General features: G+C 46.6%; 1 protein-coding gene across 2 annotated transcripts; it reads right to left on the bottom strand.

Annotated features, from left to right (window-relative positions):
• Positions 1–40: 40 nt before the first annotated feature.
• On the bottom strand, positions 41–26,665 carry LOC119171861 (uridine phosphorylase 1-like). 2 transcript variants are annotated; one of them, XM_075891843.1, is made up of 8 exons: positions 26,545–26,665; positions 10,364–10,508; positions 8,507–8,668; positions 7,006–7,120; positions 5,960–6,030; positions 4,669–4,810; positions 2,086–2,232; positions 41–315 (listed from the first exon to the last, which is right to left on the bottom strand). In XM_075891843.1, exons 1-8 carry the CDS (start codon positions 26,655–26,657, stop codon positions 167–169), a joined length of 1,044 nt encoding a protein of 347 aa, XP_075747958.1. In that variant the 5' UTR covers positions 26,658–26,665; the 3' UTR covers positions 41–166. The 2 variants fall into 2 exon arrangements, with proteins under 2 accessions (XP_075747958.1, XP_075747959.1); XM_075891844.1 differs by lacking the exon at positions 26,545–26,665 and adding an exon at positions 15,542–15,699.

The raw sequence follows: 26,665 nt of genomic DNA, 5'->3' as shown, positions 1-26,665 counted from the left end.
CCAATTTAACACTGGAAGAAGCAATAAATTACTCCACGCATGATGTTTTCAACAAACATTTAATTAACACGATAAATTTGTTATAATTGGTTATTGTTCAACGGCAATAAACATTCAAGCTGTTCCCTTGTACGATGTGCTTTTCTCCGAGAAGCCGAGGAGAGGTTCAGACACACAGCGTTACACCTAGCCTTCGGGCCATGAAGTGAACAACGAGCTCCTGGGGCCGCCGCTGCCACTCGGCCATGACATCCTTGGATGCCGTCACCTGGTCTCCTTGCATCCGGTCCAGCAGGGTGACGCACACAACCGCACCTGCGTGCAAAGATGGTCGACGCATTGAGGAACACTAAATACAAACAGTAACTTCGTTTAGATTGCTAAACTACATTCTGAGAACTATAATGTCGTAAGTTCCACCATCATAAGTTCATTATTAATGGAGAAAATTAAGGTTAAAGGTTGATTTTCCAATCTCGAGCCGAAATGTTTGCTCGTGACGTGCAAAGTTTTAATATGAACTTTTGGAATTTTCGCAACATTGGTTAGATGAAATTTTATGTAACTTCGTATGCTAAGTGTAGGGCATCCACAGAATACAATGTACTTCATTTTTATCGAGTAGAAGCTACGTGGGACGCAGTATATAGACGCCTTCAAAATGTATTATTTATTTATATTTATTATTACGACGTCACGGTGTTTAGTGTGGGAATCTTAAGGTGGCGTCTCCACTCACATTTTCTTTTCACGCGTTTTCTCGCTTATACCAAGTGGGGTGTCGCGGCAAAAGTGGTGTTTCTGGGTTTTTGAAATTGTACTTCACTAATACGCAAGAAAAAAAAATGTTCTCCTTTTTAGTGTTTAGTTAAACCACGAGCAATTATGGGTGTGAACTATGTGCCTTTTGTAATGTGTGGCCGGCTTCAAACCACGACGTATGCCTGATGACCATCAAATTACCGAGAACCGATGATTTGGCTTGAGACTATCGGTGCACTGAATGCCTCACATATATTCTTTTTGGGCACCAGTTGACCCAATGATGTGTTTCATCCTTACCTGCTTGGGAGTTCTGATTGCTTCACCTTCACAACCATATGACAATATACTTTGTTCCGTGGCAGTAGGTACGACGTTATTTTTATCATTGTCTACTTTACCGATAAGCGCTACATTCTGATTCTGGAAATGTGTTATAGCGTACACATGTGTGGATTGAAAAGTGGGCAAATTTTGGTCGATGAATCACGTGATCCGCCTTTCGTGAGACATCGCTTTGATGGAGTAGACAAACACAAGCACGATTACTGTCTGTGGTATAAGATGGTTCAATGTTAACCTATGTCTTTTCTGTGGTTCAGCGTCAACTCATGTATTCACCGTAATCATCATCATCCTGACTACGCCCACTGCAGGACAAAGGCCTTTCCCATGTTCCGCCAGTAAACTTGGTCCTGCGCTTGCTGTCGCCCGCAAAATTCCTAGTCTCATCTGTCCACCTATTTGTTTCCCCCGCGCCCATTTGCCATCTTTTGGAATCCAGTCTGTAATCCTTAATGACCAGCGGGTCATCTTGCCTTCGCACTACGTGCCCTGCTCATGACCATTCTTTTATTTCGACTATGGCGTCTTTAACGTACCCGTTCGTTCCCTGACCCACTATGTTCTGTTCTTGTCTCTTAAGGTTACGCCTATAATTTTCCTTTCCATCGCTCGCTGAGTCGTCCTCAATTTAAGCTGAAACCTCTTTGTAAGCCGCAGGCTCCATGTTTCAACTCCGTAGGTATTCACCGGCAAGATGCGGCTGTTATATACCTTTTTTTTAAGGGTTAGTGACAGATTACCACTCATGATTTGAGAATGCTTGCCGAATGTGATCCACCAAATGCGATTCACCAACTGTGCCAACAGTGATTTTCGAAGTAACTGGGCAGTTCCTCCGAAAAACGTTTCAGTGTGTAGATTCTCTGGACCTTCACAGGAGCCTATGGCACTGGCCGCGAAATCCGGCGTGCCTGTGTCAAGCACGTAGAACAATCGCCAAGGTCAGTTCATTGGACGGCTTCGGAAAATGTCTCTCACCTTTGACACCAGCGTGGTGGCACATTGCTGCGAACTGCGAGGACTCCATCTCGATGTTGACGACACCCAGCTGGAGTAGCTTCCCGAGGAACCCCATCTTTTCATCTTCCGTGTAGTGGCAGATGGCTCCATCTAATCTGGCTTGGCCTGCGGATCAAGTTCAGTACCATGTTACATACTCGAACACTTTGAAGCAAAAATAAACCAGCTAAACATTTGACAATCGTTCTGCCAAGATGTAGTGAGCCACAGTATGAAATACACGTTTTGAGCTAATCTATTGACCCCCCCAATCCCCACTGAAGTTTATTGCACCTGTTGGTGCACCTTCGGAATCAGCCTACGAGCGACGGTGCCACGCGATGACGTAATCGTGTGGCGTCATGCAATGAAATTCATCATGCGGCAAAAGAAATCTGGCGTGCGTTTTTATTTGTTGACGTTGGTGCTCCACGCAGCAGCGACGTCATGAAGAGCTTTGGAGCAGCAATGTTTTACATGCCAACGATCATACTTGCAATTGTAAATACACGTGTGTAAGTAATGAACCAGGTGATCTCTGACCCGCGACAACTTTAGGGCCCCCTAATCTTTTCTGCTTTTCCGCGTAACATAATACCACTGCGCAGCAAGTAACCTAAAGGTGCCCTGCAACACTTTATGAGTATGGTCAGAAAACGCTGCCAATCGGTATTAGAGGCTACCGACAAGACGCGAGCCAAATATTATAACGCAGCACGTGGCCTGGAATTCACAATAAGTTATCAAAGTAAGCTAAAAATTGCTTTCTATTCTCTCGACAAATCACATAAAATAAGCCCAGTAAGCCCATCTATCAGCCATTGGCTGATTTGGATGTGGCGCGCTCGGTTGTTACAGAAACCACCGCGAGAGGCCGTCACTCGTCCACGCGCTGAAAAAGCCGCGGTTTCGAAGAAAAAAAAAAAGAGAAAGTGCTCAAGGTAACAAGGAGCGCGTGACGTTTTTGTTTGCCCCTCCCATCCCTCCCTGCTTAGCTTCCAGCGCTTTCGTCGGGGCGAGAGAAAAAAGAATTGCAGCGTGTGACAAATCTTTGTAACTCCGCTCGTACTGGACGGATTCTTAAAATTTTTGCGGCGTTCAATTTGTGAATACGTTTTCCAGTGAATTAATTCCATGGTTACCCAGATAAGTGTTTCAAGGCACCTTTAAGGAGCACTTTGCAGGTGATAGATGAAGGCCAGAAAATTTTAGAACCCCTGTCCTTTATTTTCTTATCGCGGTGATGTCGGGAATGTTTTTCTGATTGTTACGGCTGTGGCCGCCCATTCGGAGAGTCGACAGGTGTGCGCGTCCTCGTGAGGAAACGCTTCTGCTGCGACCGTTCGCTCTTCCGGTCCTCGTCCACCCCTCATAAGATGTCTGATGCGCGGGAACATACCCTGCATCAACGAGGCAAGCTCGTGTAAACACATCATACGACTAAGAGCGCGCGTCTAGCCATCGTTTTTTTTTTTTATGACGCCTGGTCGTGTTTCGACTTGCACTCGCTTCGTGTCCGCGCTTTGCAGGAGAAATGTCATGCTCGAGCTTTACCTATGTCGCACATAGAATATTGTCGTCACCATCACCATGAAGTGGCACGCGTTTTTTTTTTTTCGTCGTCATCTTCATCACCTAGCTGCTTCGCTTCCATACGCGTGCGCCGACTTGTCCGAAGTGGAAAAGAATAGCTTTTTGGGCCAGGAAACGAGTTCAGAAAGAAAAAGAAATTCTAAGCGAAAAAAAAAAAGTCTGTACGAAGCGAGATGCGAACACGCAAACACACAATCCGAAGACGAGCATCGTACTCATTCGGTTATCCAAGCACGCTAGAAGAGCCCAGCATAGTCTTGTGTATATTATGTAGTACAGCAGGTTGATGCGAAAAGGAATGAAAGATGAGAAGGAGCAAATGGGTCTGATTGAAATGTGCTCTTAGAGCAAGACATCCAACTGATTATATATCGTTTCGTGTTAAACAGTGCATTTGAATAAGTTATCTGAATCTGAAGCAACTGTATGCTATATCTTATTCAAGCAACCTCAAGCTATTAATATAAAAAATCGAGAACAAAAAAAAATGCGATCAGAAAACAGCGCGTGTTGAACGCGGCAGCTTCCGAAAGAAGCGGGCGTACTTCCAGGGGCTTCATAAACTTTGGCTTCGGGCAGTAGCTGTTCACCGTAAAGTTATTTCAGTGATGTTCAGTCTTGCCACATTTCCAAGCCTGGCCCTGAAAAAAAATTTGCAACCGCTCTTTTTGCGCTTTTGATCGAGAGAAAATGTCAATTCCTTGAACATAAGTGTTTTGTATGAATTAGGGGATGGTTTATTTAGCCCCCCCGCGCGCGTGCCCTGTAAGGTCTTGAGGATCAGTTCTTGCGGTGTTAAGCGCCAGTTCTAGATAGCGGCCGTGCCTCTGCCTTCGTAGTATCGAGAGTGTTGTTACCTTTCGGTTTATTTCAAGTCTTAGTGGTATTCTTCGCGTGGCGTACCAAATTGACCAGCGAGCAACCTTCTCGTGAAACCCCGTACATTGGCACTGTTCGTGACGGGCTCACCTTCGTAGAAGTCGTTCGAGCTTAGCGTCTTGCCAGCCACAACGTTGGTGTCGGCCATGCACTCTTGTCCGACGGCGACGATTTCGTGGGCCAGCTGGCCGTCCAGCACGCACGGGCGCCGTACCACCTCTCCAAGAACGTGCTGCGCAAAACACGCATGTCCGTTTGAGAGAACGCGAGCTTGGGCATTTTGGTGTTCCATCCTAACGTCTATATAGCGAACAGAACGGACGGGAACATAGAAGTGTGACAGTGTGACACTGTGACAATAGCAGTGTGACAGTGTTGTGCCGGGGTCCACTCCTTTCATTGGTATTAAAGGGCCCCTCAACAGGTTTGAAAATTCTGAGCTGATGAGCGCAGTTTGCATACACTGAGAGCCAATTATCATGCGCTCGTAACAAGAGCGCGCATGCGCGCATGACGTGTTCAAGAGTATCCGTCACGTGATCCTCCCGCTCGTGTGCCGAAGAAGGCTGTGAAGAGATAAAAGTTTGCGAAGGCTACACTGGGTGAGCGGCAAGGGTTTCATGTTCGCCTACTCGCATCATGGTTTCGCGTCAACGCAAAACACTGGTTTCCTCAGCTCCTACTGGACTGATCAGTAAACTTCTTGCGGAATAATGCTCCCTCTATTGTGGCGCGCAGCAACTTCCAGTGTCCAACTCAAATTCGTTATGTCACCCGGTGAAGGGCCCTCTAATATTTTATCGACGTAGCGCGTTTTGAAACATAGGACAAGGGAAGGGACAAAAGGGAGCGCCTACTTCCAACAAAACTTTATTTCGAGGAGCGTACATATATATGCTCATGAAATTCGAAAACAACAGACGAACAGATGAAAAACCCTCTATTGCCATGCGCTAAAAACTTATGATCTAAAAAACGACAATTCTTTGTCACAAAGAGCGAGAGAAGGATTGCTGACGCAGTTCAGCCCTAATCTACTGATCCTTTCTGCTTCAATAATCTCCCTTGTCACTTTATTTCTGTTTTTTCCTATGATTACCGTACCATGAAAAAGTGGTTTGCAGCCACACGTGCTGCAATGTAGTGCCAAAAAACCATCTCGACCATTTTTTACGTTGCAAGCGTGTTCGCTCCCTTCTGTCCCTTCCCTTGTCATATGTTTCAAAACGCGCTACGTCGATTAAGTATGTATTACCAACATGCCCAACTTTATACTCTCCCCTCTAAGATGCTTGTCCGACGGTTCACCGAAACGTCGGTCCCAAAGTATACGCGTGTATACGACACGGCGGCGAAGTGCGTGACGACATGAGATGCTCACCAGCTCGAGCTCTTCCCGGAGCAGGCCATTCACGGTTGCAGTGCTCACGACCACGGAACCGGCCGGAATGCCTGCAGTCATCGATCGCATGTTCAGGTGAACAAAAGAATTGAAAGCAGGAATCGACTAGTCTCCGTAATAAGATTGGTATTCCATGGTTAGTCAAGAGACCTTGCGGGACACCTGACGATACAGCTTGTGAAATTCCTTCGGGCTTTATTAGTCAAACCACGATTTTGTCACATGATAAGCAGAATCTCGTTCCTACACACGTGCAGTGATTGTTATAAATTATAAGTGATATGAAACGTAAAAAAGAAACTAGTGGTAATCCTGGCAGAAACTTTTTTTTTCTTCTGTGTCCTGCTCTGCGCATGTGCGGTATCTATTTTATGTCTGGTGTTTATCCGTGAACAATGTCTTTTTCTCAATAATAAAGAATTAGTTGTCAGCGTAAGCGTTAAACTTCCATTGTCTGCAGATCAGTGCGCTTATAGTGCAACCACCTCTGAAAATGCGAAGACCGAGCGTGCTATTCTCTCCCGGTGTTTTCACCCCCGTATTCTAGAACGCCCCCTTCACTCAATGCTCCACCTTCACTTGAGAAAGGCGATGGGAACGCCATCTCTAGACAGGGCGAGTCACTGCATATCAGTGATAATTTGCTGCTATTCTTGACCAGCGCAGCGTCATTTTCAGCCGAGCAGCGGCGCAGTGCTCAACTCTGTCAAGTGAAGGGTGAAAGTCGAGTCGAGGAGCGTTTGTGAATGCGGGGGTCAGTCTATGAGGCACAATGCACGATGCACCAACTGCGAAATATCCCTGCAACTCCACTCGTTGTTGAAGCATTAGAATGTTTCTTAATGTTCTTGCTGCCATCCATTTGTCAGGCAGTAAACTATACGATACCGAACTCATTCGATGATCACGTATACAGTGATGTGTTTCAGGACCCTTTGATAGTGCGAGAATGAATGGAGAACATCTTAAACTCGTCTTTGTTGTGTATACTTGCACAGATACTATAGAAAAACAATATAGCTCACCGATTCCACCGCTGGTGCCTACGCGGATGAGCACTACGTCCCGGCAGCGAGCATAGTGGATCAACTTGAGGATCTCGTGCATCAGAATGGACAGGGAAGGGGCGCCCATGCCATGCTGCGATGAGACATGCACGCACTTGGAGGTCACGAATGAAGGTAGACACGGACACAAGGGTAACAAAAAAAAAAACGAGAATGCTGAGGGAGTGTGTACGATGTAAGCGCAGTTTTGGTGCAGCAAACTAACCACACCGACCAAATAAAGGCTTAACAGAAAACTACATTTCGGCTTCAATACGGAAGCTTTGTTCACAGTCAAGGTGTACCTCCGTTTCCCGACCGGACGGGTTTCCTTCGAACTCTGGATTTTAAGCGCTGTTTTATATACCACAAGTGCAATGTTGAAGCAACGCACGCAATGGTTGAGGTCTCCACATCGTTAGTGGTGAAAGTGCGTGCGTGGAGTGCATCATTCGAATACATTGCACAGAGAAAAAGTGTCTGAACGCGTATAAGAGCCCACGTGCGTCCGATGGACAGTTGCTCATCTTAAGATGAGTTTTTGTGCGTCTGTAGTTTCTTTTTCGCCCCCATTTTCGCCCGCTAGTCGGCTTATGTGTAGATCTGTTCTTGTTTGCTTGTCATGACAAATTCTCAGTAAATAGTTCACATTTATGAGACTCTTAACCTGTCATAAAAATTACCGACCGCAAACAAATAATACGAAAAAGACGTTCCGACTCGCCTGGCATGCAGGAGCCTTGTGCACAATTAAAACGGGAACGTGTGAAGCGATGGTTATGAATGCTTTTAGATGTGGCGTAAGGAGAGGTTGAGAACCTGGTTCAGGCGACCAATACTACATTGATCCTAAATGATGAACCGCTTTTTTAGGGGCGAAGCTCCTTAAGGGGTGGGTCTGTCCATCCCTTGTATGTATGTGCGTAGTAGTACGTAACCACCGGTGGCACATACCCGCTCGAGAGCGGGTATGTACCACAGGGGATGCGAAATGGGAGATGGCGGTACCTGGAGTGTTCACTAGATAGACGTGCGGACGTACGGACAGATGTACGCACGAACTGACAGACAGATGGATGGACGGACTCACGGACGGACGCATGGATGGACAAACGGATGGTCGCGCAGACGAACCGAAGCAAGAACGAACGGACGGACGGACATAATTCACTCCGTGGATATGCTGTGATTTTTTTGGTAAAGAACTGAACAGGGTGATTCGGGCCGTTAAAATCAGAGGTCACTGCATAAATCCGAATTCCTGAGTTTTACCGGTGAGTGTTCACCAATTTTTTTTTTCATATCTATGCGTAAATACGAAGTCCTACGCGTAGTGTATATTATTGATCAAAATTCGTAAAATTAATTAGCAATGCGATTTAAATATATTTCAAGAGCAATTTTGTTGTTTCTGCCGTACTTTGAACGCTGCGAAGTGTGGTCAGATGGACTGTGGAGGAAACGGCGAAGGTATACTCACGCTGACCGATAGTACGGGTCCGCACTTGTACATAGCGTAGCGATACGACCGGTGGCTGATGTCGTACAGTTCAGCACCCGTCGGCAGCTGGATGCCCAGGCGACGCTTGACGAAGTGCGCGAACTCTTGCATCCGAGCTGGGGTTCCGCCCATGCACACAAACTGCGTCAGGGCCAGAAACAATGTCAAGCGTCGTGCGTAGTGCCTTAAGAATAACGAAGAAATTGCAAGAGGCTCTGGGAAGCAATTCGGGAAATCGTTACTGCAACTTAGCCCAAGATCATCGATGGCAGCGAATATTTGGCGAATGCCGGTTCGGCTTTTGAATGCACATAGCACATGCCGCACGTTTATCCTGCAACATCGTAACTCACACGGACATCGAGCTTGAGGAATTTAACGCAGCCTTCGAGTGTTGGAATGCTTTTGTGGATACTCGTTATGGGTGGGTCCCTCCACACCGCCCAAACGAATCGTTTCGCATTGCAAGCCTGGACGTGAGAACCGTCGTGTTGATTGAGCGCCAGTTTCTCGAAGACTACGCAGTGCGGCCGAAGACGCAGCTTCTCAACCTCGGAACAACGGTAAATGCGAGTCGAGAACAGGTGGCACCAACCGGTGCCATCCACTCACCAGTGCCGGACGGTGTACCACTACCGCGTGGCTTCGTGCATGCGAAAACGACTATAGGCGGAACTGGCGCTATTTCGTATAGCATACGAACGCTATCTATTGCACCTCTTTGAAGATAGCCCGACTCCAACATGAGGAATGGTTGCATCCAGTACACTTCAGGACTAGCCCTGAAGTGTATACCATTTCACGTTTAAATGATTGTAGACTACACAGCCGTTGGATTAAATTGTCTGCAACACACTTAATTTAGTTCTTTATAAAGTGAGTGCGCTAAAGATTGAGAACAATGTCGTGCGATACTTTATTTAATTTACACAAAAATTTCCCGCTCTCCCTTCGTTATGCAACGACCAATGGATGATATCTAGATACAGAACGCCTTCCCGTCACAAGAAGTCGGAAGGACATTTTCCTTAAGGTTGATATCGGCGTGTATACAAGTCGTGGGTTCCAGTGGCCTGCTGTCGGGACTAATTGATCATTGATCATTACACAAAATAGATAAATCAAGTGATCGTTTCTTTGTTGGCTACAACATATTGACCCTAAATAAAGCCATGGAAGGTATAGCCAATATCAATTGCACTCTTTTGTAGTAATTATGACGCCAGTGTAAATAATTACAGTGAATGAAATAACTTAACGTGGCATGATAGCTTTCACAGAGCACCATAAGAAGTGAACCACAATACTTTTTTTTAAATATTTCAAACGACATTTTATCTTGCGATATTATTTTTTTCACTGAAAAGTGGGAATACAACTACTAATAGAAGCTTAAATTGAAATGCCTATAAGTGTAACCAACGTTATTTTATGCATCATTTAAATGTGGCGCAGCACGAGGCTGAATTATTACCATAAACGAAAAAAATTCGACAAATAAGAAACACTCGCTCGCAAAACAGCTGTGATTTAGTTTTGCGCGTTACTGATTAAAATCCTGGGAAGCACTCGATGCCGCTTGCTTTACTTACTTTCCTCAGGCCATGTCTTTATAGCCGCGGTGCCAGAATTCGTCGCCACCACGTGGCTATAGCTGAATCTTTTGAAACCTATCCGAGCGCTCCTGCTAACAAATCATCAAGCAAGGTAGTCCGATGCAGTCGAATTCAAGGCATTACCGAGCAAAAATGCGGAACATGAGACACTTCTGAAGACTTCTTCGCACCTCTTGCGGGACACGAAACAATGGCGCTCAACACGGGACAGTCGTCTTACCTTGAGGTCGCCAAACATGTGCTGCAGGTCGTGCGTGTCCGTGCTCAGGGCTAGATGGTACAGGTGATCGGTTTCCATGTTCGAGAGGTGCGGGTTGCGCAGCCGTAGCACACCTTCGTCCTGCATGTCGCTGCCGTCGTCTGGCCTGCAACGAAGGCCAGAACCGTCATACTATATACCTCGTACTCTGAGTGCGTGTTCTGTACAATTTGCCTTTTTTTTTTATAAATAAGTGCGCTGCTTGCGCTGTATACAGGCGGCTGCTGTCCTTTGTCATGATGCTTGTTTTTCAAGCAGCATTTATCCGCAGTGCCCTCCATCTATTGCGGAATGAAAGAAGTTATTATTCACTATTAAAAAAGTTAGTAAAATAGTAGCAACTGCAAGCAAATAGGTATTAACTGCAGCGGTTACTACCTTTATTGAAGTGTTACTACTCTTTTGCTACCTGTTTACTACCTACGTTAGTAAACAGTTACTATATGCAACTGTTACTAGCTTTTTGCGACCTGTTTACTACATACGTTAGTAAACAGCTAGTGACTGGAATGAAATAGGTAGTAACTGCAGCCGTTACTATCTTTCTTGCCATGTTACTGCCCCGCTGCGGTGGTCTAGTGGCTAAGGTACTCAACTGCTGACCCGCAGGTCGCGGGATCAAATCCCGGCTGCGGCGGCTGCATTTCCGATGGAGGCGGAAATGTTGTAGTCCCGTGTGCTCAGATTTGGGTGCACGTTAAAGAACCCCAGGTGATCGAAATTTCGGGAGCCCTCCACTATGAGCGTCTCTCATAATCATATGGTGGTTTTGGGACGTTAAACCCCACATATCAATCAATTGCCCTGTTACTACCTTTTTGCTACTCGGCTGTTGATTATCTAATACAAAATAGTGTGTGATTCCGATTCTGATCATTTTTTAGAGGAATCATATCGATTCATACTCATTAAATGGAAAAATGACGCGGAAGATATCCATAAACCAAGAAAATGCATTTTGTTTTATGTTACGCAACCGAGATATGTAAACGTCATTGTGATATTGTCGAAACGAAGAAGCACAAGTTAAAGAACCATAAGCAAGTGCTAGACGTGTTGTAATAGACAATTACAACAAACTTAGTAAATTACAGCAAATTAACAAGACCGGAAATTAAAGATAACCAGACGGTAACAATTAGCCCAGAGGACGGTCACAATTAATTTACTGCGGCGTTTCTCCCAATATTATCATTGCTTGGGCACGTCAAACCCATGCCATGTGAAGCATTAAAATGCACTGAGAATGAGTTCGGTACCTTGTTTCGCCATTGTTTATAATGCCTTTTTGTGGCCCTTTATAATCAATCTGACATATATAATTTTTTATAAGTAAGTCTGATTAAAAGTCTTGTGCTACGTCCCCGAGCACACGTAACCAGGTAGTATATTATAATGGTATAGGTTCACATTTGTTATAATTCATCCTGAAACACAAGTGCTCGCCTGTGCCAGACATGCACCGACAAAATAAGGGCTATATATATCCCACGCTTACTTCGTATAATGCATGTGTTGAAAAGTAGTTTCCATAAAGAAAAAAAAAGTTAAAAAGTAGCGAACTTGTTAGGTCTCAGTATTCTTCATGTTCATGTCACACCACGCTACATTAGTCGAAGTTGCGTAGTAATAAAACACTGATTTACCAACATTATCAATGCAGAAATAATATGGCAAAATGAATGAACAAGGTAGAGAGTGTTGATATTGATCTCTGCTGGCCACTATTACTCGACGAGAAGTGCAAAAGAACTTTCGCTGACGCTAAGGATAGAACAAGCTCGTGCACGACCAACCTGAAAGACCATGCATGCTGGCGGGCCCAACCTATCATATTTCTAATTTCAGTAAAAAAATGGCGTAGCTAGCACTGAAGGCGCAATGCCGAAGAGACAGCGAACCTGTCACCTTGGTAAACTCCTGATTCTTGCTATTCTGTTAACTGCATGTAGCAAGTTCTGTTTTTCTTCCTCTAACTGCTTGTTCTTTTTTTCTGTGCTGTGTATGCTTTGTTTATTGATCTATCGCAGAGAGGTTCGCAATACTTTTTCGCAGACTAGTTGGTTCATACTTGAAAAATTGAATTGCTGCACAAACTTGAAGAAAAACAAGGGAGACAGGAAAGAGACAGGACTGCGCTCTTTCCTGCCTCCCTTGTTTTTCTTCAAGTTTGTGCAGCAATTCAATTTTTCGAGATGTTCGCGTTAAACCACACAGTTGCAGCCCCCGTACTGATGTCCGAACTCCCGGGACACGATCTCGCGTTGAAACCGAGTGTTCGCGCCTCCCGTAAAATCTACCGGGGCACGACGTCGTTCGCGTAGGGCATCCACCGCTTCGGTTTCTTCACGCAGCCGCCGTTGTCTTGCCCGTCCCTTATATAACGTTATCTCCTTGTACATACATACCGCTGAAGCACTGTTTGACCGAAGCTGAAGCGAGCGACCAAGCTGTTTATCACCGGGTTAATCCCAAATGCTAATAATGCTTTCTTCAATTGCTGGTTATTACATCTGTCTAGAAATCTTGATTGGCCCATCCCGCCCGCCTGTTGCCTTCTTTTTTAGTGATCCAGCGTTGAGTAGCAGGATTTGCGGAAGTTTTGAGGCACATACTCATTGATGAGGATGATGGAAAATAGGAGGAAAAGAACGGCAGTGAGGTTAACCAGTCTATAGGTATCCGGTTTGCTACCCTGCGCATGGGAGGGGGAGATGAAAGTAGAGAAGAAAGAAGAGATATAAGCACAGCACATTAAGATGATAGTGTTTGGGCTTCACTGTTCAAGTTTTTGTTTCTTTAACGAGACACTCTGTAAGTTACTTTGACGTTCTCACGTCAATTGCAACTTGGTGCCATAGTGTTTCGCTTCCTCAGCTTCACGCAGCCGAAGATCGCGCCAGCTAGCAAGCCAGCTCCCGTAGCTGGCTCGAAAGTGTTCAATGCCTGGGTCTACCAAGATTTCAGTGTCGTATTTCAGTCACGAATATGACGTGAATAAAACGGGCACTGGCCGATGCTGAAAACAAGTTCCGCTTCCGGTGATAGAACCTACGACCGGAGAATCCACGATGATAAGCACCTGGTGCTCTGCCAACGAAGCTATTTCTTTGTAATTATTAGGGCTAAGCTATCAAGGCACGTGTTTGACACTCCACAAACGCGCCTTATATCTCTCACACATTCTTTTTTGCACGGTACTCTGTTGGCAGGGTTAGCCGGAACGGGACTGTGCCGCCACCTGTGATTGGTGAAAAGGGGTACTGCGTCAAGTAGCACTGATTGGGAACGGTTCGGCGATGACGCATTTAGAGCATGACCCCCGAGATTATCCGTAATCTCTGAGATCATGGTTAAATGGTGTCGATACCAGCCAGGAACAGTGGCTGATCTGCCGTCAGGGATTCGCCCTATATAGAGGCAGTTATGTTATTTGCATTTCGCTTCGTTTTAACGCTAACTGCTCGTAATCGGAGTAGTGCAGCTTCCCCGTGCACCAGCATCTGCGTCGCCGATTACTTCGAGTGCGATAGGAACCACCTATAAAACTGTGGCAATGAGCGCTGCAGAAAGGAAACTATGCTGACAGGTGAATGTCATGCCTTGGTGGAGCGAGACAGAGGCTAACAAGAATGGACCTCTCTCTCTCCCGTGTTGCAAAACTAAGTGTGGTATAGTGTATGCATGAGTACAGGCGATCGCCCAGAGTGCCGTTTCTCTCCTCAGTCGACGAAGCTTTGATGAAGGGCATATCGAGTACCAGTGTTTATTATGTGCTTCTTGATGCTAGCTTTGGGTGACATTAACAATATGATGGTTCCAAGTATAAGCAAACGTAGGTACCACAACGGTTAAATGATGATGTGTTTAGAAGTTGTGTTTAAACATTTATGGTAATTAGCATTCTACTATCAGAAAAACGTCTCAGTCAAAGAGGTATTAACCTTCCAGCCACAGTGCTCACGTTAGCCGTCGCGATGGAGATGTGCAATTATAGGCGTCAACGCGGGCGCATACACGGTAAATGGTGCTGTAGCTGCCCATAGACATCCATACAGGTTCTCATACATCAATACACAATAAAAAAAACTATTTCTTTGAAGACACGTCTCACTTTCGTGTTATACCCATTTCCATGACGAAGGGATCAGCCTTGTTTTTTTTTTTGTCATTATTGCAATGCAAGATATATAGCAGGAATGCAAGCGCATCCCATTATTTCAATCGTGTGTGCCTGGGCTTAACGAAATGTTAGCACACGCAGTGGCCCAAGGCGATGTGCTGCTCCCCTTCGCACCCAGACGCCGAGTTTCCCTGCACAACCTTTTAAGGAGAGCCTCCTCTCCAGACTCGAAGAAACGCGCGTGGGTTTCATGGGGGGCCTCGTTGCCTTTCGCCCTGGGAATCGGTAACGTCCCCTGCGCACCCCCGGATTTTTGTGTGCGACTTACCGCCTCAGGGCCGGAGTGCAGCGTCGCTGTGTCCTTGAAGAGGGGAACACAATTGCACTCAGTGGAGTGCTGAGCAAGAAAACCATCTTTCCCGTTTCTATGTTCGAACAATGTTAGAAACGGGAAAAATGGTTTTCTTGCTCACGGAGTGCAAAGCTGCGAAGGGTACCTCTCGTGTGCTTGTTATTTGCGCTTTCTCGTTGTCGTGTGCAACGGCTCCACGGCGCAATCAATTGTGCCAGACAAAGATCCCGTCTCTGTTATCGGACCGGCCCGAAACTAGCCGCGGGAGCAACTGAAGGCGAATTTAGGGTTAGCGCTAGCGAGTTTGGTCACTCTTTAACCACCGCACTGTTAGGTACCGTGATGGCACTTAACAGTGCAGAAAACAAAAGAAATGCAAAAAAAGCAGAACCAGACAAAACGAGGGCTTCTCCTGTCTGGTTCTGCTCTCTGGTGTTTGTGCGTTTAATCGCTTCCCATCCAAATACATTGTCGAAATCTGACACGGCTAGTTTAGCAAAAATGTGGGCCATTTAAAACACATGCTACCGAGCTCTTCATGGTTGGGAGGATCCTGCGTGCGTGACAGATTTTCTGTATGAGCCCACTCTGAGTGAACGCAGTACGAGCAAGGCCTCGCGCCACTCAACGAAAGGCGTACGCTGTCAGCGAAGCGATTACTTACATTGTTGCGGCTAACTTCAGCTTCGCCGCGTAACATGCCTTGGTAGATACAGCGTGTTTCACTCCGTAGCCCACGATGACCGGCACAAGGTTAGAGCACATGATGGTGTCTGCAAACGGCGCGCGAAGCGACGAACCACGTGCGTTGCCACAAGCCTGAGCGTGCGGCTGAAGCAGGCAGCGGAGTTCGGAGTCCCTTTTTCCCGTGATGCACTGCGTCAACGCACGGTGACGCGCGCGACTGAAAGGTCCATTGTCGTTACGCGCGAGCAGCGAAGCGAATATAGAAGCGGGTGGCAGTGCGACCAACGGAATGGAATCGAAAAACTTTAACACCTGCGAGTGTTGAAGATTGGGCGAGTTGGTTCGTCGTACTTGAACTGGTATAGCGCATTATGGGGAAAAAAAAGAAGAAACGGCCGAGCAGATGTTAGCGCTCTGTCCTCTTGTGTCGGTCTGCTCGGCCGTTTCTTCTTTTTTTTCCTCCATAATGCGCTATACCAGTTCAAGTTTAACACCTGTTTTCTTTTTTGTCTTCTTCTTCTTTGCGCGGCCCCTTCGCGGGTAGCCGGCTTTCCTTTTTTTCCTTGCTTGCCTGCTTCTCTTTTGTTGTGGCGGAGAGGAGAAAAAGGAGATTCAGGTTGCCGCTAGGGTTACTCTGCAGCGCCATGTAGATTCGCTCGCAGGATTTCAAGCTGGACGGTTGTGCCCTCGCGATCTCCGACGCCAGCGTAGCTCCCGCCGACTGGCTCACCCTCCGCGGTCTCCTGACGCCGTGCAGCTCTCGCATTGTGGCGCCCCGCCCTTGGACTGCTTCGACCGGATCTCCACTTTCCTATCTCCTTTTTCTCTCGCTTGGCTGTCTTCTTCTCCGTCTATTTTCCTTCTATTCTTTTTATTCCCCCCCCCCCCCCCCTATAAGGCACTGCGTCGTGTCGCCTGAAGGCAGACAGAAATTAGGTGCCTTTTTCCTCTTCATTCTAACCACTACCACCACCACCAGCGCCATGTATGGACAGCGGTGCCTTTGGAGTTCACAATACCGCGAGTTGCCACGATAAGCGTGTGTAAAAATGCCAAAAAGAAAGAGGGGGGGACACTGTAACAATAGCGACCGACATATAGCGTTACATTTTCCTGGGATGAACCACGTATTTTGAGAAGACTAACGAAACAATTACTACGGTAATTACAGACATGAATTATTAACATCCTATTAAAGCAATACAAGCGGTCGGGTCTTCTCGCGGAAGTCCTTCCTGCGAAGAACTCATTGCCACTGAGATTTCCAAAAAGCGGACACGGGGAATTTCCGCGACCAGATAAAATCCTACTAAATAAAGCTAAACGCCATAATGCGCAACTGCCACGCTGTTGGAAGACGAACGCAGTGGGCAAGCGTCGATCTACATCGCTTCATGCTCGGAGTGGCGCTTGTGGTATTTATTTTTATTTAATAATACTGTCAACCCTCGCTTGAGAGTCATAACAGGGAGGGAGTACAATATGAGTACAAACAGAACACCTAAAGAAACCACTAAGCAATAAACACAGGAAAACAGAATGGGCAGTACTTCAACCATTACCAAAATAAGCATCAATTTCTCTGTCAAAAGTTTGCACATCGGTACACTTAATAACATGTTGGGGTAAAGAATTCCATTGTTCTATAGCATCCGGGAAAAATGACCACCGAAAGATGTCAGTGCGAGTGCTAAAAGGTTCAATGGGGGCATCATGATTCAATCTAGTGCTACGTATAGCGCGCATGGCGAGACACCTCTGTTATGGTTGTCTCAAACAGTGCCGTACTATTAATTCATGCTAGCGGGTGGGTGTCCTTGCATGAGCGATGAATGAGGGGTGATGCCTCACGATACAAAGAGGCTAAAAGGGTTTGCACCCTCACTAGTTATAACATGCCTCCCCGTCTTTTATGGGCAATCGCAAGCACGACCATGGTTGTGCATTTGCACGAAAAGAAAAAAGTTCACGTCAATTTGTGCGTCACTTTGCAGTTTACCACGCATGTGCGTAATGTCCACAAGGATGCCTTTCAGCAGTAGAGCTGTTGTTCCAGTTAATAATGCCTTATAACAACCAACAGCCTCTTTTTTTCGCAGTCACCACATCCGTACCAGTGCAGCATGTGATGATATGCCTAACTAAAATATGTTGTCAGCTCCGACTTGCCTTCACACTTTCTAGTTCCTTGGATCCTCTCAGGGCACACGTAGTTCCAATTTGCTAACCCCATTTTTTGCGAGAACCGATGCCTTTATGTATTCTTTTTTTCCGCGAACAGTGTCGGACTGGAACAAGTTATGCGAACCTCATTCATTGTAACGTATGTGTAACGTATTGTAAAGTATGAGGTATGCAATGTTTTGTCGTTGTTTGGCGTAAGTTACTACTTGTGTTGTGGAACATAGTGTAATGCAGTATTGTAGAACCGGGTGTGTTGTTGCTTTGCATATTGAAGTTTATTGTAGTGTATAGAGCGAAGCGTGATGTTGTTACATAACGAAGTGTATTGTAGCGTGTAAAACAAAGTGTGTTTTTCGTATGATGTACGTCATTACGTCTGTGGTATGCGTGACGTGCCCTTCCTGCTTGGACCACTTAGTGTCCACAGTATGTATTAAATAAATAAATAAATAAATAAATAAATAAATAAATAAATAAATAAATAAATAAATAAATAAATAAATAATAGTTGTGAGGAAAGAAGCACCCCATCACAGTGCATCGACAACTGACAGCAGCCCATTAATCTTCAGCCGCAACTTCAGAGACGTCACTGGACGCAGCGAGTGCGTTCGGATGCTTCGTGTGCAGAAGAAAGCGTGCATGCGCGTGGCCGAGATGCAAGGCCGCCGGGAGAACGCAGCGATGCGTGAGGCTTTCCGCCTACACATGCACTGCTTGCAGGGCTGCTTTACATGAGCAGTATAAATCGAATGTCACGCTACGGAAGAACAGCTGTACGTGAATATGAAACGAAGCCGGGTCGACATTGTTCGAACATGTGAGCGTACCGTTGCTCGGAATACGCCTGCTGACTATACGTATGACCGAAGCGAATCTTCAAACAACAACAACAACAACAACAACAACAACAACAACAACAACAACAACAACAACAACAACAACAACAACAACAACAACAACAACAACAACAACAACAACAACAACAACAACAACAACAACAACAACAACAACAACAACAACGACAACGACAACGACAACGACAACGACGACAACGACGACAACGACGACGACGACGACGACGACGACGACAACGACGACGACGACGACGACGACGACGACGACGACGACGACGACGACGACGACGACGACGACGACGACGACGACGACGACGACGACGACGACGACGACGACGACGACAACGACAACGACAACGACAACGACAACGACAACGACAACGACAACGACAACGACAACGACGACGACGACGACGACGACGACGACGACGACGACGACGACGACGACGACGACGACGACGACGACGATAACGACGACAACGACGATAACGACGACAACGACGATAACGATAACGACGATAACGATAACGACGACGACGACGACGACGATAACGACGACGACGACGACGACGATAACGACGATAACGACGATAACGACGATAACGACGATAACGACGATAACGATAACAACGACGATAACGATAACAACAACGATAACGATAACAACGACGATAACGATAACAACGACGATAACGATAACAACAACGATAACGATAATAATAATAATAATAATAATTATAATATCTGTGGCTTTGCATGCGAGAACCACGATGTCCGTATGAGAGACATCGTATAGGGAACAGTAAACGGTCCTTCAGCGTTTTGCCTCCATCGATGCTCGACCGCCGTGGCAGGGATCGAAACTGCGAAGTTGGACGCAGCAGTCGAGCACTGTAATCGTGCACTACATTGCCACACTGCTTCGTGTTCTCGTTCGCTGCAAAGGTTCCCGTGACATCCTCTTCGATTGCTGTTGCGTGCGAAGTCACGGTTTGATTCACGGCCGCATTTCGATATGGGTGGTATATTGTCATTATGGGCAGTCCTTTGGCCGGATTGTGAGAGCAATATCCTTGCAGGCTGATTGAATTGCGCTTCTTTGATGACGATCCAACGTTCAACTCTAATAAAAGACCACCCTATTTCTATAGCTGTGCTGTAAAAATATTTTGAGACCGTACTGGATCTCGGAACAACAACGACTTTTGCATTTTGGCAAAACTGCCTGTTTATGTTGAATTTCGTTTGTTAGGGGTACAGTGGCCTATCAGAAATGACAGTACCAAAATAGTTTCACGAAACACGAGTGCTCTTAAAGGGCCCTTAAAAAGCATCTGGAAATACCAAAAACAAGCCTATTATTATCTCCCGGCGTCTCCCGTCCCTGCGCCGCAACTCGTGACGTCATGAGATCGTTCACGTGACGTCAGAATGAAATAAGCTCTATTGATCGATACAAGAGAGATATCTGTTCTGAATTATCACCTGTCCTGCTTTACTATACGACGGCGTCTCTCATAATCATATAGTGGTTTTGGGACGTTAAACCCCACATATCAATCATTTACTATACGGCAGCATGCACTTTCTCACTTGTCTCGCACGGCTATCGTGTGCGATAAATTGGTTTCACTTCGTTTTCTGCATTTGCGACTGCGCAAGCGGAAATGACAGCAAATAGGAAAAAAAAAGCGAGAAATCTTGACTGTCTAAACGCTTACTGCTGACATTTCACGTGTTTTACGAAGGAGTGAAGATAGCGCTTGTAAAGATACTGCCTCTCTTTCGAACTCGGTGTGGTTCGAAAGGGCTCCTAAACCATCTCCGATATTTTCTCAAACATTGCAAGCCCTGCCACGGTGGTCTAGTGGCTAAGGTACTCGGCTGCTGACCCGCAGGTCGCGGGATCAAATCCCGGCTGTGGCGGCTGCATTTCCGATGGGGGCGGAAATGATGTAGGCCCGTGTACTCAGATTTGGGTGCACGTTAAAGAACCCCAGGTGGTCAAAATTTCCGGAGCCTTTCACTACGGCGTCTCTCATAATCAAATAGTGGTTTTGGGACGTTAAACCCCACAAATCAATCAATCAATCAATCAAACATTGCAAGTAAACACGCCTATCGGGTGCAGAACGCAGCCACGATCAACGGTGCCGCACGTGGCAGCGCCACCAGTAGTTGGTGAGACAAAAATTCAAAGAAACAATCTCTTCTCCTCTCCGGGCCTTTCGAGTTTCCGTGTGACTTCGAGAAGTCGAATCTCGGACGCGCAGTGCAAAGCATGCTGCGATTGGTCGAGCAAGAATGCGCGACTTCCGGTTAGTCTGCAAGCAGTTGTCCGCGCTCCTTGTTCGTACCCACGTGCGCCCCCCCCCCCCCCCCTGCAGCATACGCTCTCCTAGCTACGCACAGATCGCACGTGCACCTGCACGCTGTCTGCAAGAGGGCAAAGCGACTTTGGGAGAGGATACCAGCGGAGGGTAGCGAAGAAAAGAGTGAAGGGAGTGATCGCTGATTTTCGGTAGTCGAACGCTTCGATCTGCGCTCTTTCGAAACATCCTCATGTGAGGCTCACCCCCGTGTTTAGAAACGCTCCTCGACTCGAATTCCGTCCTTCACTTGAATGAGTTGAGCACTGCGCCACTGTTCGACTAAAATTGGCGCTGTGCTTGTCAAGAATAGCTGCAGAGCATTGCCGATATGCAATGACTTGGTCTCCATACAGAGGCGGCGCTTCCATCGACTTTTTCAAGTCAAAGTGAATCGAATACGGCGGTCAGTCTTCTTTGCACACTCGCGTACAGCTTCGCCACCACAACTGCATTTTGACATCTGGGTTTTTTGGGGCCCTTTAATACCCGTGCCACACGGGCATAGAAAATTATATTTGGTGGCGAAGGCCTTCAGCTCCCGAATGACATTCGTTTCGCCGGCGCTGCTACACGTCCAAAGCGAATGACATTTGACTTGATGATGTCGATCACAGCACCTTCCAAGTGAGCATTGAGTGAATAGCAATAAAAAAATTAAGAAGCATTTACAAGCTTCATACACATCAGATAATCATCCAATGTAGAAATAAGCGTATTACGCTGTCCTAAGTTTTAGTTTCTTGCTTTGTTTTACAACGTTGCAGCCGACTGTATAGCAACCTAAGCCAACACTAGTCAGATCCACAGCGTAAATAGACACTAAAAATTGACAAGCGTTTCATTATCAATGCTTTATTTTCTTCGTATAACGTTCAAAGCATCTTTTTAAGACTTTAGTGCAAATAAAAGACGGGAAATTTCATTTTTAGCTCAATATGATTTGTTTTATATACTTTCAGGTAAATCGCACTTCGCGAGCTGTGTCGTCGAGAGTAGGCATTTCTCAGTCAACTGAGTTCTGGCGAAGGCAGTTGGTGGCGAATGGCATTCGAATGGCATTCGCATGAATGCCATTTTGTTCGCCCGTGTGGCACCGCGCGAATGGCAATAAATCTGAAGGCATTCGGGGGTAAATGCCATTTTTTCTGCCCGTGTGGCACGGGTATAACAGTCGTTCCACTTCCGAAAGTGTCTCGTGACACGCTCTGGCCGGGAGTAGGTGCCTTAAAGGCCAACTGCGGAGATCTCTTGTGGTCCACGGTGGGTACGTTCAGTTGTACGTTTGCACCATTCATGACAAATCGAAGCCCTGAGAGTGCCGCAGATTCTTTTCTAACGAATTTTATGGCTTAACTTCAAACGCTCACCTCGCTTGCCAGACTTAATGGTAATATTGTGTTTGTGACGTTGATTTTTGCAAAACGGAAGTGACGGAACTGATGCGGCACTGTAGCGTGGTCTTGTATGCTATGGATTGTGTGGGTTTAGCCAACACCACCTAGATAAGAAGTCATTTAGGTGGTGGTGGTTTAGCCAGCGCTTCCTTGGTTGAGCGTGTTATTTCCTTTTCTGTGTTGGTGGGCGTGTCATGGGTGGCAAATGCTGTTGGGTCGTGGGCCGCACACGATTCGCCATATATTCACCATAACAGTGTAAGCGTTTTAGCCCATCGCCGCAGGTTACTTGGACGGCCTCACAGTTACTGTGTATGCTACCTTTAGCTAGAGGTAGTATATACAGTAACTCTAGACGGCCTGGACAGGTAGTGCTATCTGACGGTGTTATGTGCAATCGCACAGGCTCTTGCAAAGTCTTACGTCATATGTAGAAGCACACTCGCTTGGGTTTCAGTTTCGGTATTGCAGTTTTTTGCTAATTAATTTTTTCAAATTTGTGGAGCATTTCAGTTATCGGGTGCGTGAAAAGAGTGTCTCAGGAACATGAAAGCACCATTACCCTGGCATGGTCAAAAATCACCGAGAAGGACCGACTCCGGTAATTTTTCGAGTTCCATAGATCATAATGAAATTCACTGGGTACGTTCATTCGCACGTTTGCGCTATTCATGCCGAATTGCCGGTTTGAGATTGTCGCAGATTCTTTTCCAATGAGTCGCCGGAGTTGGCCTTTGAAGGCCAACTCCGGCGACCAACTTTGTGGCCAGGAGTCTCAATAAAATTCGCTCGTATACGTGCTTCGACTTGTCGATGAATTCGCCCTCGTGATGCCATTTGCTAGGTGCACTTATTGTATATCTACTTATCATTATTGTAGCTATAATAATTAGCCATACCTATTTTATGTTCGTGTGTGCGCTTCTATTTAAGCGTGTACATATGTACATGCAACTTAGAATAGAAAAAAACACGAAAACAACTACCCCCCCCCCCCCCCCCAATCTTGGATATGCCAGTGATACTGCGGTATACCGCCAATAGACGACAGCAACGTTTCATTTCACTTCGACGCGTCACATCCGCAAGCCCAGGCACATTGATGGAAACTTCGTGACGCGTTTTCATGTTGCCCCAGCGACGCATGCATTCTTTTCAGGCTCACGTCAGATGGCGGTCGTGATAACGTATGGATGCGGACGCGCATGTCGGAAATGCGTCTCGAGCGTTTGTCGCGATCGAGTGATAGCACGGTAGTGTGCCGTTCGGTCGCGCTTTCGAAACGCCGAGGTAAGCGCAAAACGAATGTGTGCCTTGGTAAATTTGGTTTCTGCTCGAGGGGACTTTCCATTGATATGTTCGGTTTAACGTCCCAAAACCACGATATAGTTATGAGAGACGTCGTAGTGGAGGGCTCCGGAAATTTCGACCACCTGGGGTTCTTTAACGTGCACCCAAATATGAGCACGCGGGCCTACAACATTTCCGCCTCCATCGGAATGATGCTAAGCTTTTAGCGATCCAAAGCAACCCACTTATGATTGTATATATAAAAAATAAAGCGGGTAGTTTATTTTTATAGCAGAACGTGTCTCCATTCATTACTCAGTCTCAAAATGACGAAACAAACCAACAAACAAATCCAGAACGTAATATATCCCGACACCTTGAACGCCTGTCTTTCGAAAAGACAGGAGGAAGACAGTGAGTAGCAGCTTATTCTGGATTTTTTGCCCTGAGCCAAGCCTTACTATAGGTGGTTCAACGTCTTCGCATAGACGGAGTACAGTCAAGCGCATATCGTGATCTTGAAAGGCGCGCCGAGTCCACCGGCGTGTAAAGGGCAGCTCCTAGTCCGAAATAACGTCAGCACTCACGTTAGGGCAAAGACATATCAGTTTCGTAGTTTCGTCGCCACGTGGTGCACAATATAAGGGGCGCTGATGCGCTGATTACACGTGGCCCTTGCGAGCGCATTCGCGTTACCGTTTGACCACAGCTTGTGGAATCATATTAATGATTATTACCATAGGTGTGGTGTGCGTATGGTTCCTATTCATAAGGGGGGAGAGGGAGAGGCGAAGGTTCGTCACGGCGCCCCTCCTAGCCAATTATGCATTGTATCAGGATGACTTTGCGCCCTCCCCCCATTTTGGTAACTAGGGAGGGGGGAGGGGTCATCCACCCTTTCCCCACCGTGCGCACGCCTATGACTGTCTGTTACAATAAAAAGGCTGATATGGAAGATAGTAGAATAGTAGATTTCGCCACTCCCATTGGCGTTGTATTTTTCCTAAACAGCGTAAAGCTCTAACGCGGCTCGCTCAATTGCGCGCGCGCAAACACACACACACACACACACACACACACACACACACACACACACACACGCACACGCACACGCACACACGCACACGCACACACATGACAAGGGTATTTTATTCGCGAATCTTGTTTTTGCGGGGAATTCATATCGCGGTGTCGTCTCGGCGAGGCCGTGCACTGCGAGGCCTGTCGTTACGGCGTCGCCTAGGTGAGCGTTCGAAGCAGCGGCCAACGAAAACAGCCAACCAGCGGTGCTCTTAAAATAGACGCGGTGACTCCACGTCAGATATTTTATTACCCACTGAAGGGTGATATCAGAGGCCACCGCTTTTACCGGAGGCTAATTTCGGGACGTGAAAATGAGCCTCACCTCCCCAATTCTCGCTCGATGTGAAGCAGCGCGCTTTATATGCAGGAATCGATTCCACATTCTTATTCTTTCGAGTGCTTTGTCGTGATCCGTTTACGCTTATACTTCGGGTTGAGCCGCTACCAACTGCGACATTTGTCAGTACATGTTCCCATATTGCTTTCAGCCCTACAAAAAAAAAAAGTAATTGTCACTGCCTCTGGCAACAATCGCATGGTTCTTCTCAGCATACAGGCAACCAGTGGTGATTTGCGTAATCAGTGGGAACTGTGGCATGGAAGCCTGACTATCGACATTAGCTCAGCTAATGGCTGAGAGTTAAACCAAACTGCGAATATATCTTGAGTGAGTAAACCACGAAGGAAGGCTTCCTTCAAGGTTTAGTCACTCAAGCTCAGTATAGTTTTAACTCTCGGGCATTTTATTAACGCGACTCGGAGGCAAAAGCAATTTCTCGCAGTCGATTAGCTCCCCTTCCGAAGCACCTTACGAAGTGTTGCGCTGTTTCCGACTCACAAAGCCGTATCAACTGTTATTGTACTCGTTCAGGTACGTGTAGTTGCAGCTTCGATAAGCGACCGCGAGCGGCGCTGGCATTTTAACGGAGGCGGAATGCTGTAGAGGCCGGTGTGCTGTGCATGTACACCGGATGGTACACATTTCCGGAGCTCTCCAATAGGGCGTATTTCATAGCATGTAGCAGATTTAGGACATTAAACCCCATATATTATTATATTGTTCGGCGTGTACGGCGTAACACTGTGACTATACATGTAAGCACTCCATCACATCCATTCTGTTTTTTAGACCTTCCAAGCATTAAAAATAGTGCTATAATGCGTTGTTTAGTCGCCTATCGATATATATTCTTTCACGCACATCTAGTTAACTCTACAGTCATCAGTTTCAGGCGCATCTCTGGCTTCACAGAATGATTCGATATGTCTCTCTGCCGCGCGTCAGGGCATTATGTAAAAACATTCCAGTTGGCATAGTCTGCATAAACACATCAAGATAAATTTCGCAAACAATTACAACTTCACGTGTTTTACTGACTCTGTATAACGACGCACTTTCCCGCTTTGCCGGTGACTACAATAGCATAGAGCGTTCCTTTTCTCCACTCAATGTTCCAATTTCTTTGTTTCGCCGTCTATCCAGTTACGCCTTATTGGCTGCCATTTTGCTGTAACACCCCTTCTCAATGCTGGGACAGCAAGATATACAAAAAGGAAATCGAGTGTAACACCGTTCCTGTTTGCCGCAAATCCTCAAATGTCGTCAGAGCTTCCTTGCAACTCGGCGTTCGTCGTGCCGAACGCCTTTTTTCTCTCGAGGTCTTCCGACGTGCGGCCTCATGCGGTGATGTCAAACGCGATTTCGTTCTTCGGCCGCTTGGCATTGAAACTGTGCGCTGCGATCGAGATCCCTCAGCCGGCCACCGTATAACAAGCGGCTGTAACGAATCGAGCACTCACCGCGAGCCGCCGTCTGCTGCTGCCCGGCTTGCGTGCTGCGCCATTGCTGAATAGAGTCTGGCCGGTGTTGACACGTGACGTTGCTGGGATGCGAATCGATCAGGCGCGCGCATCGGCGCCC

Source organism: Rhipicephalus microplus, chromosome 4 (genome assembly GCF_043290135.1).
Source record: "Rhipicephalus microplus isolate Deutch F79 chromosome 4, USDA_Rmic, whole genome shotgun sequence".
Lineage (NCBI taxonomy): Eukaryota > Metazoa > Arthropoda > Arachnida > Ixodida > Ixodidae > Rhipicephalus > Rhipicephalus microplus.
Note: the sequence above shows the minus strand (reverse complement) of the source record. Positions and strands in the feature narration are given on the sequence as shown.

What these genes read in the sequence shown, in the direction of transcription:
- LOC119171861 (XM_075891843.1), bottom strand. Translation starts at nt 26,657, where the DNA reads ATGCGCGCGCCTGATCGATTCGCATCCCAGCAACGTCACGTGTCAACA. An exon ending in TCCGGGAAGAGCTCGAGCTG is followed by an intron (nt 4,811 to 5,959) that starts GTGAGCATCTCA and finishes TGTTTTGCGCAG; the next exon opens with CACGTTCTTGGAGAGGTGGT. An exon ending in CTCGAACGACTTCTACGAAG is followed by an intron (nt 2,233 to 4,668) that starts GTGAGCCCGTCA and finishes CTTGATCCGCAG; the next exon opens with GCCAAGCCAGATTAGATGGA.